This window comes from Gobio gobio, assembly GCF_949357685.1.
Source record: "Gobio gobio genome assembly, chromosome: 10".
NCBI classification, from domain to species: Eukaryota; Metazoa; Chordata; class Actinopteri; order Cypriniformes; family Gobionidae; genus Gobio; species Gobio gobio.
This window is the reverse complement of record NC_137116.1, coordinates 48,805,555-48,826,287: the sequence shown is the minus strand read 5'-3', so window position 1 is coordinate 48,826,287 and position 20,733 is coordinate 48,805,555. Positions and strand designations below refer to the sequence as shown.

The 20,733-nt window shown below is 38.8% G+C and overlaps 3 protein-coding genes across 9 annotated transcripts in view; all 3 read right to left on the bottom strand.

Annotated features, from left to right (window-relative positions):
- Positions 1 to 1,236: 1,236 nt before the first annotated feature.
- Positions 1,237 to 5,372, bottom strand: igf3 (insulin-like growth factor 3). The gene is made up of 4 exons (XM_079827506.1): positions 5,189 to 5,372; positions 4,085 to 4,232; positions 2,853 to 3,013; positions 1,237 to 1,587 (listed from the first exon to the last, which is right to left on the bottom strand). Exons 1-4 carry the CDS (start codon positions 5,255 to 5,257, stop codon positions 1,357 to 1,359), a joined length of 609 nt encoding a protein of 202 aa, XP_079683632.1. The 5' UTR covers positions 5,258 to 5,372; the 3' UTR covers positions 1,237 to 1,356.
- A 521-nt stretch (positions 5,373 to 5,893) lies between these two features.
- Positions 5,894 to 13,749, bottom strand: LOC307132900 (uncharacterized protein). Of its 3 annotated transcripts, none has more exons than XM_079827505.1 (4): positions 13,659 to 13,749; positions 9,143 to 9,768; positions 7,782 to 7,901; positions 5,894 to 7,267 (listed from the first exon to the last, which is right to left on the bottom strand). In XM_079827505.1, exons 2-4 carry the CDS (start codon positions 9,734 to 9,736, stop codon positions 6,926 to 6,928), a joined length of 1,056 nt encoding a protein of 351 aa, XP_079683631.1. In that variant the 5' UTR covers positions 9,737 to 9,768; positions 13,659 to 13,749; the 3' UTR covers positions 5,894 to 6,925. The 3 variants fall into 3 exon arrangements, with proteins under 3 accessions (XP_079683631.1, XP_079683629.1, XP_079683630.1); XM_079827503.1 differs by having other exon boundaries at positions 13,647 to 13,723; XM_079827504.1 differs by having other exon boundaries at positions 13,544 to 13,706.
- Positions 13,750 to 14,705: 956 nt separating this feature from the next.
- The window catches only part of atp2b3a (ATPase plasma membrane Ca2+ transporting 3a), a 40,533-nt gene continuing 34,505 nt past the window's right edge, over positions 14,706 to 20,733 (bottom strand). For 2 of the 5 annotated variants that reach the window (XM_079827189.1, XM_079827190.1), the window contains 2 exons: positions 19,116 to 19,202; positions 14,706 to 15,833 (listed from right to left, as the gene is read on the bottom strand). In XM_079827189.1, coding sequence (XP_079683315.1) covers positions 15,423 to 15,833; positions 19,116 to 19,202 — 498 coding nt within the window. In that variant the 3' untranslated portion in view covers positions 14,706 to 15,422. Of the gene's footprint in view, positions 15,834 to 19,048; positions 19,203 to 20,733 lie in introns of all 5 variants that reach the window. The other 3 variants (XM_079827193.1, XM_079827191.1, XM_079827192.1) reach the window with 3 other exon arrangements.

Sequence of the window (20,733 nt, the reverse complement as noted above, 5' to 3'; positions counted from 1 at the left end):
AAAATAGGCTAACGATTGAGTCATAACCACGCGACAACCATCGCACAGTAGAGAAATTACCGTATAGACCCGTATAGACAGGAGGAGAAGCTTGCAGGCAATCTTTTACTGTCTATGAGGCAGTTTATTAAAATAAATAAATACTATGCAAAATGACAAAATAATTAATCAGAATACTTACCAAAAGCTCTCCGTCTCTGCAAGATTCGGTGATTCAGATTTGACTTTGCACAACTACTAGAAGGCTTACAACTGTCAGACAGGTTGCTCACGTCACATCTACGCCGTCAAGCTAGTCTGAGGCAGCGCAGTACATCAGCCATCAGGAAGTGAGTGCTTCTAACTGACTTCACTTTTCACAGTGGAAGTCTATGGGGTCACTGTGTCCATTTATTTTACTGTCTATGTGTCACCTGCATATCATTTTCTCATGTTCATTTCTCAAGGTCATTTAAGAGGCTATTTAACTCATTTAAGACTCCTAATATGCGACAAAACTGGCATTTTGGCAACATTCTCTGTGTTTTTGTTATTGTTTGTTCAAGAACAAAAGAGAACTCGATGTGTGCACGAGACTTGTGTGTGTGTGTGTGTGTGTGTGTGTGTGTGTGTGTAAAAAAAAAGGATAACTGCGTCGGGATGAAACTAGCAAAAACACTTGCGTCGCGCCTGGTGCCACATTGCACCGGGTGTATGATGGGGTCCTTTAAGTTCAAACGGCTGTGAACTTAAAATGGCATTTTATAAATGAGGCCCCTGGAATCTGTCAGTGCATCGTTTAAACTTATAAAATATTGCCATAAAGCATGTAGTCCTCACAATTGTTTTTAATTTAAATTTATTTTCCAAATCTGCTTTGATTTGAATATTTCACAAGTATTAGAAAAACCTAATTATATAGAAATATACAGACCATAAATTAAACATAAAAAACATTTACGAAAATATATTCACTGATATCAGTAATCTTTCATAAAAACACACGTCACATTTACATTCAAAATGACTTGCTTAAGCCGTCAGTGTTCCCATATAGAGTCTTTCAAGACTATAAGAGTAGCATACAAACACTTTCAACTTGCACCCTCAACTTGCTTTGAACCCATTTACCCAAATACAGAAGTCAATGCTAGAAGGGAAGCTGAAAACAAAATGAAAAAATACAATTCATGTTGTATTTGACACATGTGAAACTAATACAACCCATGTTCAGGTACACACACACACACACTCTTCACGTTCATGGCACCTTGTCTTCTAGTTTCTTTTAAATAGTCCTCAGTTTATACTTGTGCAAGGACGGAAAAGTCTTTCTTAGAAAAGGATGATTCATAGAGATCCCAAAATGAGCCATGACTATCGGATGTGGGAGATAAATGTTGGCCTTGATGACGTTCTCTCAGTTGAAGGATGTCGGTGTGTTGAAGGGGGTCGGTTGGGTGTGTTGGTGTTTAGTAATATTGAATCTCTGTTGCTCCACTGGTAGAGCGCCCGCTCTCTGAGTCTTTGAGACGCGGCTTCCTCATCTCTCTTCATCTCTGCATGCTTCTGGTATCGCCGCTGAAACACCAGCCTAAACTGATCTTCCTGGAACAAACAAAAAATGGATAGTGTATAATTCTCATTGAATTTGCTGTTTTACTTGCTGAAACTATTGGCTATGTTAATGCATGTGACTTTCTTTCTCCCTTCAAATACCACACAAAAGTAAAAATTTTGAACAATATCTTGAACACTGTTTTTTAAACGTAATCGAAATAAAATGACTATGAAGCATCATATGACTCATGCGCTGTATTGCAAGTCATGATGATCACCCTCAATCGAACTTTAATGATGGGCTTCAGATAGCATATAAACAACTTAAATGACACTATAATTTAACGGACAAGAGTGACCAGTATATATATATATGTATATATATATATATATGTTCACACTTTAGGGTCCAATTCTCACTATTGACTATTAACTACAAATTTTGCCTTAATAAACTCCTAATTACTGCTTATTAATAGTTAGTAAGGTAGTTGTTAAAGTCCCTGTAAAGTCAAAACTAAACATGTGTTCTGAGTTTCTCACACCACAGATAAATGTGTTATTAACCACCCAGCCAAATTTGAATCATTAAAAAATCCGCCAAGTACATAAAATAGCTTATCAAAAACTGATGCGAATGTGCTCTAGTTATGATCGTGTTAGGGGAGGAGCCAGGCTCGGGGGCTCCAGTGCGTCATCGAGCCACCGTTTTAGCCCCGCCCAGAAAATCCTGAACACAGCAACGGTGAAAAACAGTTTAACGGTCTAACATCTGAATTCAGTACTACATAGTTCAGAGTCTTTGTAATTTGTTTCAGCAATACATTTCTAACATTTATAATGTGTTTAGAAAAAAATCTCAGAATTGCCTTTACAGGGACTTTAAGTTTTGGTTAGGATTAAAGGATGTAGAATATGGTCATGCAGAATAAGAATAAGGCATTAATATATGATTTATTATGTTTTTGTAATATGCATGCTAATAAGCAACTAGTTAATAGTGAGAATTGGACCCTAAACTAAAGTGTTACCATATATATATTTTTAAATGTCTCATTTTCACAGAAGAAAGGAAGTCAAATGGGATTTTTATTTTAGCCAGAAGCCTTCAACCCTGGTCCTGGGGACCCACTGTCCTGCAGAGTTTAGTTCCCACCTCGTTTAAACACCTGAAGTAGCTAATCAAGGTCTTCGGGATCGCTTGAAATAAACTTTGCAGGACAGCGAGTCTCCAGGAGAAGGGTTGAGGACCTCTGCTCTAAGCTTTACAAAGGCAAACTCAGTTATGTCTGTCTATAGAGTTGAAGTCTCACCAAAGTCTGTTGCAGAGATGCTGGGACGTCACGGCGCACCCTCTTGGGTTTGGCACAGTACGACTCCAAATGCTGGAGGTCACATCCCCGCACGCAACACTGCTCGACGATCCCTTTCCCACGAGAGCGAGGACCGCCGCTACGGGCTGCTCCAGGTTTGCCTAACCACCAACAGACACAAAGGACAATATTGAAGGTTTTAATGGCAGTTATGTTAATGAGAGTTAGTTGCGACTGTTAAAATGGGGTGAACACGCTTACACTACCATTCAAATGTTTGAGGTCAGTACTTTAGTATACATTTTTTTTTTTTTTTTAAACAATGTATCACAAATTATTCCACAAAATATTAAGCTGGCAAACTGTTTTTTAACATTAATAATAATAAGAAATGTTTCTTGAGTCACAAATTAGCATGATTTCTGAAGGATTATGTGACATGTGAAAATTCAGCTTTGCCATCACAGGAATACATTACATTTTAAAACATTAAAAAGGAAAAAAAGTTGTTTTGAATTATAATAATATTTCACAATATTACTGATTTTATGGTATTTTTTTTATTAAATAAATGCATACTTGGTGAGCAGTAGAGACTTAAAAATATAAAAACCTTACCAACCTCAAACTTTTTGAATGGTAGTGTATGTACGTCTGTAAATGACAAACAATTCCATTTTTTTATGAAATTGTTGAAATAAGAGTCACTGAGTCCATGTCAGATTGTTCCTTTTAAGAAAAGGAGTGAATGAGAAAATGGGAGAGAAAAGTATCAAGGTGGCCTTGGATATGGAACAGGGTGAAAGGGTCTCAGAAAATGTTGATATCAACAACCGCAAATCAAGAGTACATGTTGGTGCGGTAACTTGTATTGTCATTTATGGAGTGTTTATTATAAATAACTATAACTTCAGGCCACCCACAATAGAAGACGGTTACTGTTTGCTATTGGTTATGATAATGATAATGGCTTGACTTGATACCGCTGTCTGTATCTTCAGGGCAAGGCCACTTTTAATACACTGATATTCATTGTTATGAATATGATATGATGGTGCGAGTTAGATTAAAGATTTAGAGACATGCAAGTCACTTCTATATCACCATGTCCACACCAAACGGTTTGTCCGCTTTGACCCACACAATCATCACACACAACTTTGAATTAGTTACTGCAGTATCCAAATACAGGACATCAGAAATGCAAGATAAAGATTGTAGGCGACTCTCACCTCTGTAAAAGCCACGGTCTCCACACACAAACTCCAGGTCAGCAACTAGTTCCCGTCCACATCGCGCTTTGGCCGCTTCGCCGGCGTCTGGCAGAATCAGGACGCAGTATAGGGAGTAGAGGACGCACACACTTCGCCAGCTGGGCACCTGCTTCACCAGAAACAACAAACTCTCAGCCACCTGCATCTTATCAGAGATGCACTCCTTTTTTTCAAAGCAATGAATACAGCTCTTGACGCATGACGTTCGAAATAAATTTTGTTTTGCAAACTACTGATTTGAGAGCATGTAGGAAAAGTCCAGATGGCAGTGCTCTGCAAGATCTTTTGAAAGGCCTGTCTTATTAAAAAAAGAAGTAAGCTTTGAGAGTGATGCCATACACTTAAAAATAAAGGTTCTTTATTGGCATCTCTGGTTCCGTGAAGAACTTTTAACATCCATGGAAACTTTTCATTGCACAAATGGTTCACCGAAGGGTTCAAAATTGGTTGTTCTATGGCATCCCTGTGAAACCTCCCTTTCAGGGCCTATATTTAAGAGGGTAGAAGAACCAATCAAAAGACCCTTTCAGAGAACATTTTAATAAGCTCTTCCACTATAAAGAACCTTTTGTGCAATGGGAAGGTTCCATGGATGTTAAAGGTTCTTCGTGGAACCACAGTGTGTCCACAAAAACCTGCTGACTCAGAAAATGGCTTTACAAAAGCATTAACCGCTTTGACCTTTTGATACAATGGCGTGCATTACAGATCTATATTTTCCTACAACCCACACGACGAAGCAACGTCATAATAGCTCCCTAACATGCAAACCTGCATTGGAGGCAGTAATTGTTGGTCACAAAAAGGTAATTTGACTCATCCATGGAAACTAGTCATTTAGCACACAAAAAAAAGGAAAGTTGTTTTCACCATCTTTTATGGAGTCTTACTGTCAGTGGAGTCTTTCTAAACACCTCAAAACAAAAAAGCAGCATGATGTGGTCTTTCCCCCTTAAATCCTACATCCAGATAACATGCAACAGGTGTAATGGGCTTTGATTTGAAAGCCTGATTCTGGTGCATCCCATACATGTTTCTAGATAAGTGCATGCAGAATCTTACCTTCAGCATGAATCCTCGAAGAACCTGCAGGCGTCTGGCATGACAGGCTGGCATTCCGTCTGATGGCATGTCTATTTTTTTGGGTTTGGTCTCTCTAAAGAGCTACTGACGTTCTTACTCCCGTGTGCTCTTATAGGAGGGACCAGGAGGGGACGGGCCAACTGCACGCACCCGGACACATCCTACTCCCTTCCCTCTACACACAGACGACACCTAATCGCAAAGCTTGTCTTTTGCTGAAGCATAAAACTACAAAAGAAATCTGATTAATAAAACAACAACAAATCAACATTGACGTGTCTATCTGAATGTTAATACCGAAGTAATGTAAAAGGAAGGTGGTGCATGAATTTATCTGACAGATATTGTCCTTTTTGAAATCCTTCATTATGTGCAAGCATGTATAAATTGAATTGTCATCATTATCTTATATAACGCCGGTTTTGAGATTCCCTGCAGCATGACTTTGAAATCCATCTTAAGAGTGACGGCAAGAGAGAAGTTATCAGAAGTATATATCAGCAAAAAGCCGGTTCAGTGATTTTGGAGTGTGTAGGCTTCAGCTGAAACGATAAAACAAAGGAACGCATTCACAGCCATAAAGATAAAATAAAGACAAAACGTTATGTTACCAGTCAGATGTGTGGGTACAATTGGAGTTACATTGTACTGCAATCGGTTCACAAAATAAAACGACCAATTCTTAGTTTGACACAAAACCTTTTTATTTGAACTATGAAACAATAAATGAACCAACTGACTCAGAGCCATTTTAATTTTAGCAGCTAAAGTACATACAAAACGATTTTGTGATGCCTGTGCAAAAGCAAACACTACTAAATTTGTAATTTATTTTACTGCACAAAAACATGTCTGGCAATTTTTTTTGCCATTATTATTTTATTTAAATTACAATATCTGAGTTATCAAATAATGAACAACTAAAAGGTTAGTTCACCCAAAAATTAAACTTATGTCATTATTTTCTCACCCTCATGTCGTTTCAAACCCGTAAGACTTTCGTTCATCTTCGGAACACAAATTAAGATATTTTTGATGAAATCTGAGAGCTCTCTGTCCCTCCATTGACAGCTACGCAACTACCACTTTGACGCTTCCAAAAGTTCATAAAGATCGTAAAACTAATGTAAATTGAATGGTTTAGTCCAAATTTTCTGAAGAGACTCGATCGCTTTATATGGTGAACAGAATTAATTTAGCCTTTAACATTTATTAGGGAACATAAACAGAAGCTCAACTGAACCTGTTTAACGTGGGAGAACAAACCTCATTAGTTCTCGCACGTCAAGCAACTGATGTGTGAGTTGATGAATGTTTATACGTGAATAAAGCCTAAATTTAATCTGTTCACCATATAATGCAATTGTGTCTCTTCAGAAATGTTGGACTAAACCGCTCATTTCATGTGGATTAGTTTTACGATCTTTTTGAAGCGTCCAAGTGGTAGTTGCGTAGCTGTTAATGGAGGGACAAAAATCTCTCAGATTTCATCAAAAAGATCTTCATCTGTGTTCCGAAGATGAACGAAAGTCTAACAGGTTTGGAACGACATGATGGTGAGTAAATAACAGAATTTTCTTTTTTGGGGGAAGTATCCCTTTAAATTAATGAACTTCCTCAAAAAAGTTTTCAATATTTCTTCTGCCGCTCGAATGAAATTATGCTCAAGGAACTTTGACACCGCTTGGACAGACATCTTTGGCAAAGTCCGATCCTCTAAATCTGATCCGTCGGCTTTGAATTAAAGATGCTGAGGGCGGCTTCCTTCTGTCTCAGCCGAGCACGTAGGTTGTTGATTCTTTCCTCCTGGGCCAGTTGTTCAAAATCAAACGCAAGACCGCTTTCAGCTCTGGGGAGCAATGCGGCCTCTAAACACTCATTGATATCCTCGTGCATCTCTGTTTCTTCACCTGCTGCTTTGGGCTGGTCTGAGACGCTAGGCGATGCCTGGATGATCTGGGACTGCAGAAGGATATCGGGCTCCTGACTGGACTCCAGATCCTCAGGAGGTTTGGGTGGGCTACTCGCTGACCTGGACTCTGAAGTTGCCTCACCTTCCTGTTAATTCAAAGGCAAAATTAATTAATAAACATCAATAAAATGGTTTCTGAAATATTTTAAACTGCACCTAATCATGATCAATTTGTTTTTTACACAGATTTAAAGATACTGTAAGGGATTTCAGTTATTTTGCAAGTGACCCACAATCATGGTTTAGCTGGTTAGCATGGTCTAGTTAGTTCATTGACAACCGTTTAAAAGCCGTGTATTCTAGAGAACTTTTAAAAAGTAATTTTCTATAAAGTAATTGGCTCAAAAACAAGAAATGCTACCAGGGGTGCCACCAAATAACCAGGTTAAATGATTGACAGGCAGTGAACATTTGTGATTGGCTAAGTTTTTCAATTAGCCACAAAAGGCTGGACCGCCAATGTGGATTTTTCAGGACACGTTTTAGTTCTTAGGACATTTTCTGCATGGCCTTTACAGCACTTTTAATCATGTACAATTATCATGCCAATCTTCAAGACTTGCTTTACACAGAGTAAAATTAGAAAGATTAAAGCTTGACCTTTTGACACTCTACGCCTGTACAGCATTCCTCAGGCATTTCTTCAGAGACTTTGTGCAATTTTGGTGAAATGTGCTGGTTAATGTCAAGATCCGTTAGTGGAGCCTGGTCATCCTGAGTCTGTGGATTGGAAAGAGGCACGCAACAATCAGAAATCCAATAAAGGACAAAAACAAAGGCCTGAAGCAAATAATGCTCAATATACCACAAAAAATGAAGAGAAGAATATTTTTATTTTGGTAACTTTATTAGCTATTAGTTAATGTATTGACTAACATGAACTAACAATGAGCAATACATTTGTTAAAGTATTTATTCATCTTTTTTAATGTTAGTCAATAAAAATTGTAATAATGTATTAGTAAATGTTAAAATGAACATTAACTAAGATAAATAAATGCTGTAACTAAAGTAGTTAACTAATGAAACCTTATTGTAAAGTGTCACCTTTATTTTCTAAACGTTTATAGCTAAGTAATGCAATAGGGATGTTGAATTTATCGGACAGATATTGTCCCTTTAGAGATCCTTCATTATGTAAAAGCATATACAGCTTTGAATTGTCATCATTATATTATATAACGCCACTTTCGAGATTCCCTGCAGCATGATATTGAAATTCATCTTAAGAGTGATGATGACAACAGAGAAAGAGGTTATCACAAGTATATCTCAGCAAGAAGCCAGTTAAGTGATTTTGGAGTGTCATATTCTTTAAAAAAAAAAAAACATCTTTGAGTATCAATGAACCATTATAGTTTTATTTTATTCATTTTCTTTACTTTGAATATCAATAAACTGATTTCAATTTAACCATGCATCTACAATTAATCCAAATAGGTTTAAATTTCAAAATATTTGAAATTTAAAGTCAATTTGTTACAATGAAACAAACCTGACCCAAGAATTTCATTTAATTTCCTGTTTATTTATTTAGAGCTTTATACAATATAGATTGTTTCAAAGCAGCTTCACATTAATAAAGATTAAAATAACAGTGTTAATGTTGTAAAATTCAGCTTTACAGAAGATAATAGTGCCATAATTAATCTGTATTTAGTTGAATGTTGTTTAAAATCAGTTCAATAACTGTTAATGTTGCTCTGTGCAGAAGGCAATGGTGTCGTTATTCCGCTCAAATCAGTTCAATAACAGAGTGGATGTTGCAAAGATTGTGTGTTTGAGTGTTGTTATTCAGTTCAAATCTGTTCAAATTTTGTTCTCATCCGATAGTGTCAGTGCAGTGCAATATTACTGAATAGGAATTGTTTTCTAAACCTAACTGAGAATCATCACAAATCGATCACTTTTGGCATTCATAGCTTCTTCAGGACCATAACAAAAGAGAGAAAATGTCCTACCCTGCTCTGTTGTGAAGTGTCCGGGAGCGGCTGTGCTTGACAACTAGATGAAGAGTTTATCTGTTGACTGGGAGAAACCGCACACACACCTGAAGGTGCCGAGGGAGAGTTTTGCGGTCTCACTCGCCTGCAATGTGACTTCCTCACTGAGAGGAAGATCTGGCCGTTAAAAACGATGATGGCGTTTCGCTGAAGAGGATCCCTGATGGTGGGCTGAGAGGCCGCTTCAGTCTCCAGCCCTGAAAACTGTATTTTAGGCTTATGTGTTTTTAAAATCGTTCTTAAGACCTTAAAGGCAGTGATGCTGGAACTCACAACAGGCAGCAAAAACTGGCCTGGAGTTATTTTGGTGACCAGCGGCCTCTGGCCCAGTGGAAGCGTTTCTCTGCTGTCCTTGCCCACGGCCACTTCTTTTTCCCGCAGCTCAACTGGGCAGATCCACGTCACTGTCTGAGGCGTCTGTTTCTCTGATTCATGCTGAGACAGAGCCACACGGATCTTCTTGGCCGTGGAGTTGGACAGGGACTGCACGGGGATGTTTTTGACACACGTTCCTTTGGGAATGTAAACAACAATGTTCTCCATGCAGGACATGCTGAATCACGGAAGAGTTTGAACCTGTGGGACTGGTTGAATAAAGCTTTCATATTATTGCAGTCTGCTGAGCTTTTATATATGTCTCTGCATTTCATTATTACTAAACAACTAAATTGCCTACTCAACATACAGAGGTCGTAAACTTAAGATTTTAGCTCATAAAATACTTATGTTCAATAAAATAGCTTTTAAAGAAAGGTTACGATTGTAACTAGCTTCATCCAACATTCTAGCTAGCTACTTCCGTTTTTGTTACTATATTACTACTACCATTAAAGGGGCTATATGTAAGAATTGTCATGTATTAAAGCCACCCTATGTAGTTTTCATCGCTAGAGGTCGCCTATTCAAAACAAAGGTGTAGCTTGATGACGCCGAGATTGAGCACGGATTCATGGGAGATGTCGTCTTCACCTCAGAGCCGGTGGAAAAGAATCGGGATGGGATGCGGACAAAAATCATGTCCATGGATGAATTTATTAACATTAGTGTAGTATGAAGCAGAGCAGGGCCGAGTGTTGTGGGAGCTGATCGAGGCCGCTGGAGCGATAACACTGTTCTAGTGGTTTTGGGATATTTTAATCCAAAAAATCTTATATAGTGTGCCTTTAATGCCAATGTGTAAACGAAAATTTAAAAAATAAGACCTCCTATATTTTCTATGAAAGCCTTTTGACTTGATTAATATGTGAAGGACTCGGGACGTTTTTGCTGGGAAAGGCTAAAGGATGTTAGGTATATGCGCGCTACTGAGTTCAATGACATACAGTGCATCCAGAAAGTATACGCAGCACTTTACATTTTCCACATTTTGTTATGTTACAGCCTTATATATTATTTTTTTCCTCAATTCTACAAATAATACCCCATAATGACAACGTGAAAGAAGTTTGTTTGAAATCTTTGACATGATTTTTGTCGTTTTTTATTTTTAATGAATTTGCAATGTCAGAGCACAAACCAAGCCATGAAGTCTAAGGAATTGTCTGTAGACCTCTGAGACAGGATTGTATCGAGGCACAGATCTGGGGAAGGGTACAGAAAATGTCCGCAGCATTGAAGGTCCCAATGAGCACAGTGGCCTCCATCATCCATAAATGGAAGAAGTTTGGAACCACCAGGACTCTTCCTAGGATGACCACGAGGTGACCAAGAACCCGATGGTCACTCTGACAGAGCTCCAGCGTTTGTGGAGACAGGAGAACCTTCCAGAAGAACAACCATCACTACAGCATTCAACCAATCAGGCCTGTATGGAGTTTGCCAAAAGGCACCTGAAGGACTCTCAGGAAAAACAAAATTCTCTGGTCTGATTAACCCTTTAACTGTCACCCCCCTTTTTGAGAATACACATGAAAATGCACTATCCAAACTGAAGGGCTGTAATTCAAGAATGCTTTGGAATATAGACCAAAGTTTGGTCTCGTTTTAAAGACGACATTCTGCAGATTATTGCTGAAGTGAAAGCAATTCAAAATATGAAAGTATGAAATAGTTATGGAAGTTTAAATTTACTGTAAATGAAAAATACTGTACTAAATATTTTTTATTTCATATAAAATATATATTTTACAAAAAAGAATTTACTCTAAAATTACTATAAAATCAAAGCCATATGTCTAACCAATTTGTGTTCCAAATTTGAAGTTGATATCACAAAAATTGAAGTCCCCATGAGATTTTGTTTAGGGTGCTGTACCAAAAATAGCCACCGGGTGTCATTCAAATTCCATTTATTGTTGTTTTGATGCATTTTCCTGTAAATTTCTGTCCAAATATTACTTCCATCACAAAACAGTCACCAAATATGGACCCTTGAGACTCAGACCTTTCCGACAATATGCGTTTTGTCAAGATTGGAAAAGATTTTGAATATAAAGTAGTTAAAATAATTGTTGTAATATGAAACATGACAGCGCCCACTAGGGGAGGAGCCAACTAGAATAATTTAGAGTAACGTTTCCATGGCAACACAATGTCCGATTTCAAAACGGTTTTCACAGGATGAATTTTGAGTTTGTAAGCTTTCAAATGATACCTAATTTGTGATAATTACTTAAATATATGATATGAAAAAAAGGCGATCAAAAAAAGAGCACCAGGCGTCCCACCTGTGGGACGGTGACAGTTAAGAGGTTAAACAAATCAGACTCTTTGGCCTGAATGGCAAGCGTCATGTCTGGAGGACACCCAGCACCGCTCATCCCCTGGCCAATCCCTACAGTGAAGCATGGTGGTGGCAGCATCATGCTGTGGGGATGTTTCTCAGCGGCAGGAACTGGGAGACTAGTCAGGATTGAGGGAAATATGAATGCAGCAATGTACAGAGACATCCTTGATGAAAACCTGCTCCAGAGCGCTCTGGACCTCAGACTGGGGTGAAGGTTCATCTTCCAACAGGACAATGACCCTAAGCACACAGCCAAGATAACAAAGTGGCTACGGGACAACTCTGTGAATGTCCTTGAGTCACCTAGCCAGAGCCTAGACTTAAACCAGATTGAAAATCTCCGGAGAGATCTGAAAATGGCCGTGCACTGACGCTCCCCATCCAACCTGATGGAGCTTGAGAGGTCCTGCAAAGAAGAATGGGAGAAACTGCCCAAAAATGTGCCAAGCTGTAGAATCATACTCAAAAAACACTTGAGGCTGTAATTGGTGCCAAAGGTGCTTCAACAAAGTATGGGGCAAAGGCTGTGAATATTTATGTACATGGGAAAAATAAATTTTATTTTTTGTAAATAATTTGCAAAGATTTCAAACAAACTTCTTTCACATTGTCATTATGGGGTATTGTTTGTAGAATTGAGGAAAAAAATATGAATTGAATCCATTTTGGAATAAGGCTGCAACTTAACAAAATGTGCAAAAAGTGAAGTGCTGTGAATATTTTCCGGATACACTGTATGAAACAGAATAATGCTGAAAGAGAGAGCCTACTCTGCACTTTAATGTCAATATCTTGCGCACAGAAACATAATTAATTCAAACTATAGTCTCACATAGCCAGATATATAGTCTATGGTCTCAAATATAGTCTTTATAATCAAACTATCATAAGAGTGTAATTGTAATTACCTCTTCTGTCCACATGATGAGTGAGAATTGCAGAGCTTGTGAAAAAAAAAGTGTGCAGCAAATTTACATATTCATTCAAGCATCGCTCTCAGCAGCGTGGACAGTGTCGGGATTTCCGTTAACAGTTTATTGCTACAGGTATTTCCAACTTCTATTTACCCCTAAATGAAGAACGAAAAATAACTTTGCAGTGAGTATAATATGTCGGGGCATTGAATCATGACGTTCAGTCTAATGTGCTTTAAAGCTGATTTAAACTTATGCATCTGACCTGTGCCATAGCCTCTACGCCGTAGGCTACGCGTCGATGAACGTACGTTAAATTTTCATTTATACTTTTGCGTCCTTGTCCGCGACGTGCCGAGGGAGCATGTGTACCCCAGAAATATAAATTGGGCTTTACGTGTGTACGAGCGTGCACGAGCAGCAAGTTGCTGGCTGCAGTTCACTTAATGGCCGCCGGTGTCGCTAAAAATAAGGGTTTCTGAATTCTACATATAGCTCCTTTAAACAATAAATACAATGACAGAGAGACTGTAAACGACCTAAACACTTTTAAAAACGATGCTGTGTAAACTTATTAAGTATTTCTACAGCGTTAACTGAAGGTATTTTGTCGGGAAATGATTGTTACCATTATGAATTTAATGGATTCTGTCATTCAGCTGACAAACGTAAACAGGAAACGTTTACCAAATCAAACTAAAAGCAAAAGTTGCCATATACCTAAAATTGGTCACTTCAATCGTGGCAAAAGCGGTACAGTTGTGTCTCCACAGCAAATATCACAAATGAAATTCATACGTTTTAATTTTTAAATGAAATAAACCTGTTATTGAACCTCTGCAGGTAACGTTAGAACTCTCAGCGCTCAGCGAAGACTTCCGGAGAAAACTTCCGCAGTTTGATCTTTAGTGTCAAAATAAAAGTCCTTGTTAGATAAAAGTTTAATGCAATTCGATATAGAAGCTGACAAAAATAAATCATCTGGTATCGTTTAAATGAATTGTTAATTTAAAATATAACTCCTGTTATATAGCCCTTTACTCGCTGATTAATCATTCCAAATAACTATATAAACTTTCTGTTTATAATAAAGGAGCGCTCTGCTGATGTCATCTGGTGCTTTAAATGCTCGAGCTCTTTTTATAGTCGGGCACTTATGATGTTACAAACATCAATGGGAGCTATTAGCTCTTTCGATTTTCTTCCATACATTAGTGCTCTTTATAAATTACTTTTTTACAACAATAATTGTAGAATAGTTTAATTCTGGCTATGATGTTTTTTTTTAAATGGGAAATTAGTTTTCATTTTTGCTTTAAATTGCACAATTGTACTAGCTTTCAGTTAAAATCTGATGGATGGAATAAATAACTTCAGATACCAAGTCAATCTCTGGCAGAGTATGTGCACTTTTCTAAGAAAGAACTGGAATAATGCAGTGAGATGCATAAACAAATTAATGGTAAATGATGCAAATGCTTTGTGAATTTGTATGCAAGTAAAAACGGGAAAAGGGCTCCACGTGATCTGATTTGGTCAAAAATCTTTGCTTGTGTGTCTGAAAATCTATACCGACAAACATCATACTGTATTTTGGACACCTGTACTACTGACAGTATAAGTTATATTTCCAGTCAAGGTTGTGTCTCGTATTTCTTTTCCAATCTGCCATTTGACCATATTTGTCATTTTTGTCCTTTTAGGGTTTGCTGATCTGCTTCACTGACATAATACACCATACTGGATGACTTACAACCATCATCTTTGAAAAATGTAAGTCTCTTTTCTTTCTTTTTAAACAGTGGATTATGTGGTAAATGATGCTTTTTAAAGACAACACAATGCGCTTGCACCATTGCCTGTCATTTCCAGGAAGTATTGTAAGATTTCCCTCCAATGGTTAGATTTTATTTTATTTATGCTGCTGATATATGTTCTTTAATTTCTTTTTTTTTTCTCAAATTGGACATACACATCACACTCTAACACAGAAAACAGAGAGAGGGCCACGTGTGGAACCAATGAGAACATAGACACGGATTTTAACAACAGCAAACAAACAAACAAATACACATACATACAGACGTCCGTCATACATACAAACGTAGTTATATAAAGCTAAACGATGAAGTATCATAACTGGAGTATAGCAACTGTAGTATTAATTGTCGTAGTTTTAGCAGAAATGTAACCACTATAATAATTGGAACAATTATGTTATTAATTAAAAGGTGAAAGGAGTTATCCCCAAATAAACTTTTTTTTTCTCTTCTCCATTTGTACACTTTCTATAGGCTCACAGTCTTTTGAAAATTCTTTAGTCAGAGTCCAATCCTACACACACGTAGATCCTCCTCGTCATTTTGGGTGCTTGTTCAAGTGCAACATACTGTATGAGAACATAATCGGTCACTTTCATGCGGAGCGGGATTGTCTTTGGGTCACACAAGATACTGTAAAGAACCACTGAAACATTTTGAAGCAGTGAATCTGTGATAGTGATAGGAACAAAGATTAGGTACAGAAACATCCTAACTGTTTCTCGGCCACACCAGTCCATCTGGCTGGCAGTCTCGACTCGCCGACCTCTGACCTTCCTTCAGAGGCATGTCTCCAAGCTGTGCAGAGGGCTCGCGGGGCAGGGGGAAACGTGCGGCGCCCCGTTGTTGCTCGAGCCCAGGTAGACGCGGCTCTCGGTTGCGGCGTTGTTGTTGCAGTTGAGGGTGACCGGCAGACTCTGCTGCCTCAGCGGGCGGGACGGGTAGCGGGATCGCGGGGGCCTCTGGGGCTGAGAGTGAGGGACGGGGTGACGAAGCGCCACACGCACGTGGTTATGGTTGGAGCGTTCCGATTCGTCGTCCACGTCCGTCTCGTCGATCAGGGGGATGTTGTGGACTGAGTCCGTGATGATGAACTCCGGGTGAGCCTGGAAGTCGTGAATGGAATTCCGCGACTCCGGCCGCTCGATGCCGTCATACAGGGAGCTACGGAAAGCTTTCACCACCCGGATCTATACGTCAAGGGTGCGGGGTAGGAGATGTCAAAGGGAAGAAAATGGAGGGATCGAAAGGGACAGAGAGGTGGAGAGAAGTTTAGTCCCCCTTTTGAACCACTCGCACACTTTCAGCTGGCTGACCTGCGAGAGCTGAAAGTTTCACATCCATTAAGGCCTTTGGTGCAGTAGGCCTTTGAAAAGAAACAAAACTCCACAGCCATTCTATAGGCCTCTATAGAATGATGCCCAAAAACATAATCGAAATCCGAGTTGTAATTACAAGAGGAAAAGGAAAATCTCAAGATGATACAGTCAAGCTAACACAAGACGGCAAACACAAATCGTTCCAATACCATAAATATCGAGAATGTGGTCTGTCAAAGCAGCCTTAGCCCCCTGTCTGCTTCTCATTTAATGCGTGGATCTAATGAATGACACACCAATTTCAGCTTTTTTAAGTTAATTTCTTTTCTTTAACCTCTGATGCGAGACATGCCGAATTAGTGAGTACAAAAAAATTACTAAATAAAAATCAATAAAATAATACAAATTCCAAAATAGATTTACAACTTTCACTGTTGCCAGTTCAATACCAGGTGATTCAAATTCATGGAACACAAAGAAACATGCGGACACCAAAAAAAAACAATGATTTTGAAGGCACACACATACACACAGTGTAGACAGTACACACACACACAGGAAACACACGTTTAGAACATAAAAAGTGAGGTTTACACAACACGGCTGTGCATAGAACGCACAAACACAAAAACAACATACAGGAAATAAAGACATGCGTATTCACATACTGTTGGTGTTGACAAACTCTGTAATATGGATTCAACATTCTTGAAAAAACAGATTGCATTAGTGACTGTAAGCATTATTTATTGTTCTGACATCATCAGTTTTCTATTCGTTACATTTATAGGGTATAGGTCTTTTTTTAAATCCACTTTCAATAAATCAATGGAAAAAAATGATATAACAAAGCAAGGTATCTGATTATATTAGCTCAGTCTAATATGAGGACATTTAGAAGTTCTTGATTGCCTTGCTGTTTTTGAAAGAAAAAGAAAAACCAAACTCTCTATGCCCTCAAAAGTATAAACACATTAAATGGGACTTGTCTCCCATGCACCCATGCACAATAATTCAAGTTTCCTCTTCCCGTTCATGCATGGCATGCAAGTACACATTCAATAGGAAAGAAAAAAAAAATCAATAATTGTTCCATATTCGTTTTTTCTGACGTCCTCGTTCTCGTCATGTGTGGTTTTACAGCAGCCGTGGTGAAAATGCATCTTCTTGAAAATAAACCATTCGTGTGTGTGTGTGACCATGCATGTTGGACCGTTACATTCATCGGACAGGATTTTTTTTCCCCCGCTCTCCGCATTCTACATGCATAGCCAAACCACGCTTGGGAATGACCACAAAGCAATGTGACTGACAGAGGGAGGGGACTTCACAACAATGGACACAACAGCACTTCTGCGGCTTTGTTTTTCCAAAGAGCCATTCGTTTTGTGGTTCCTGCTTAATTTAAAGCCGTTTTCTTTGCTACGCAGCAATGACATTGTAAACTTTCGAGTATAAGGCCCAGAATTCATAATGGCGTAATGGTTATGATATCAAAGAGGAAAAAAAAAAAAACCATTGTAAATTAACTGCACTGAGGAATCGGCTAGTCTTTTGGAATTCAGGCACTGGATGGAAAAACAGAAAAGGGATCGTGTTTGAACAGCTCCAAACACATCACATCAGAACTCCTCATGACAGACGGCAGGAGAAGGGAGGTGAAACACAGACGTTTGATGGATGGAGGTCTAATCCTACGGCACAAAGTCATTTTCTTTTGTTGTGGCGCGACGGCCCAACAAAAGCTTTTGAGAAGCAGCCCTCTTGTGCAACAACATCACTTAAGAATGTCTACATTATTACTATTAACTATAAAACATATTGAATGAAAGTCATTTAGCTGGATCTTTCCTTTCTCTGTTGGATAACATAGCACAAAATGCTACAAGACGATGAAACGAAGACAAACGGAAAAGAAACGCTGGACAAGACAGGATAAGACAATAAAAAAACCTCAGGAGGACAAAATAGAAACTCGTTCATTTTTAAAGGTTCATAAATAAAAGCAACAGAAGATTAACACCGAAGGGGAAGTGATAATGAAACCGAGGGGGTTCCAGCTGGGCTAATGCTTGGTGGTCTCTTTGAAGGGATTTGGAAACGCTAAGATGCAGCTGTTTTCTTTGGACCACGGAAAAGATCGCTTCTGGCACCTGGAGGGCAATGTTGATGTTATACTTGGTGCATTAAACCCTCATAAACAAATCTCTGTCTGTGGGAATGACTTTCAAGAAGATTGCGTCCAAACCTACAGCTGTTTTGTGACAATAAATCATAGCAGCAGACCGTAAGAAAGATTTTCTAATGTGTAGAAACTCAAGCAGCAACAATTATAGCAGGACATTTTCATTAGATGACAAGTGTGGCGGGTTATGACGCGAAACCTGTGAAGAGAGAGAGGAGAATCTGAAAAAGGCGCACAAAGACAGTGCAAAAAAGACATGAGCAAAAAACATGGCTGCTTTTAGTCCTGAACGGGATAGAAAAAATGTTAGCACTATTAATGCTAATATCCCTAATATGAAAATGGCAGCAGAAACCATTTTGGGCTTATACTCGCAGGTTTACAACAGTCAAACATTGCTTTTGTTGTTCCCGTGTTGTCAGCTTTTGATTTAGCAAACAGATGAATCATCTCCACTTTAGTTTCTCAATTGTTTGGCTCTTTCGAGTGAAATCCTGGTAGCCCTTTATGGCAACATTGATTTGAGGGTGAATTATTGGCAAATCAAGCAATGGGAGAATAAAAAAGGCAACAAGAAAAAGAAAACCATATTTGCAGCATTAAGCCAGAATAAACAGCAAGAGCAAGAAATAAGTTATGAGGTAGCAAGTAAGGAGGAAAGAAACTAATAAGCAAAACAAACTAAAAATGCACAAGTAGAGAGATAAAGCAGATGCTCTGATGATAATCTGCTCTCTCTCTCTCTCTCGCTCGCTCGTTCGCTCTCACACACACTCAACATTCAGCAGACTAGGTGCGTTTGAAGGCAGGCAACAATGCACGTGTGTGTGACCGTATATATGCTAAGCCATCTGAGTGCACGGGCTCTACGAGGTGCCGTTAACGGAATGTAAGGACTCACTCCCGGGGGCACCAGTTGCATTGGCAGTGGAGAGAACTACGTGAGAGGGAGTAGAATTATTGGTTACGTCATGGAGTTGGCTGAGCACTGAAGAGCGGCGTCTCACTGCACCCTGAAACGAACCACTTCTCTTGAAGGTACTCACTACCTCCATCTGCAGGAGAGAGAGAAGGACATCACACAGACAGGCGAATGAGCTCAATGAAATGAACAGGACTGACTGGGGGTTTTGGGGAGGAAGGTCTTGCAGGAAAAGCAGCATTTCATAAACTGTTAATGTGCATGCCAACCGTGTTTAAGGGTGTTTCTTCAACTATGAGCACTTTATTTGATTAAAAACCAATGGATTAAAATTGTCTTTTTGTTAAATGAAACGCGCATTAAAACTGGATTGGAATGTATTTTTAAAAACAGAAATTGCATTGTTCTATCCTTGAAAGACCCCAACTCCTTCATTAATCTAATCTAAGTGAAGTAATCATAAATCATTTTTGAATATTTATATATTTTCAATTATACAGATTATGACTGTCCCTCAAGTAGTGGATTAATTTCCATCGCAACCAACAAATTTGTCACTAGTTAGCAAGGAGACAACAGTGTCAGTCAAAAGCATGCTTAAAGGGGCACTTCAGTGCTGGGAAGATGAATGTGTATTTAAACTGGGTCATTTATGTAGTAGAAATGTGAATTTGTTTTAAATTTGGTGCCTTCTAGACTGAGAAAAGATGGATGAAAGACAACATCTCCCAGAATGCACTTGCTTTGCTGCCCTACACCGCCCCCACCGTCGTTTTGATCTTCATAATAATACAATAATTTCGTTCAGTTAGAGAATAAACACTACAATTAAAAACTGAACGTGTCTTTTCAATAAAGTGTGAGTGAGCCAAACCAAAGTCACGGGACAGACGCAACAGGAGTCAGATTTCATTCATCACGAGAGCGAAGTGAGAGCTGATGTAAGCGCGGCTGTCATTCTTGGCGCGTGTCCAGTCTTTCAGATCACATATGGAAGCTAAACTTTCATAGGAATTCATTGAAAAGTTGAAACACTCACTTTGCTCCGCACCGCTCCGTTATTAATGCCTGATCCGAGCGGCCGTGCGCATTTACATTCTGTGAGTGAGATCCCTCCGCTGTGGGTGGGTTTATAACATGAGGAATAGCTCCTTCTACTGGCTGTAGTCTTTAGCCTCTGGCCAAAAAATCCTCCGACGATATTTGCGTCATCGGAGGATTTTTTCCAGAAATAAAATGCATAATTATCTCGTCTCGGGGGGATATGAGGGGGGAAAGTACCATAATTCAAATATACTACCGGGTTTCTACTGATACAAAGCTTAATGCTAAATCGCTGAAGTAACCCTTTAAAATAATGAGAAATACGAGACATAAACAGAAACATTTTAGTGTTACTTATTACAAGCTGTAGTTTTGTGAAATTGTGTAAAAAGTAAGAAAATATTATTTAATTCTGTCTATTTAACAAGGAAGTCTCCGGTTTGAGTCCTTTCTGTGTGGTGTTTGCATGTTTTCCCTGTGTCATTGTGGGTTTCCTCTGGGTTTAATCCAAAAACATGCAATATAGGTGAATCAGAAATGCTAAATTGTCCATAGGTGTGAATGTGTGAGTTCCAAGCCATGTATTAGGGAGGGTTAAGGAAAGACCTTGCGACCTACAC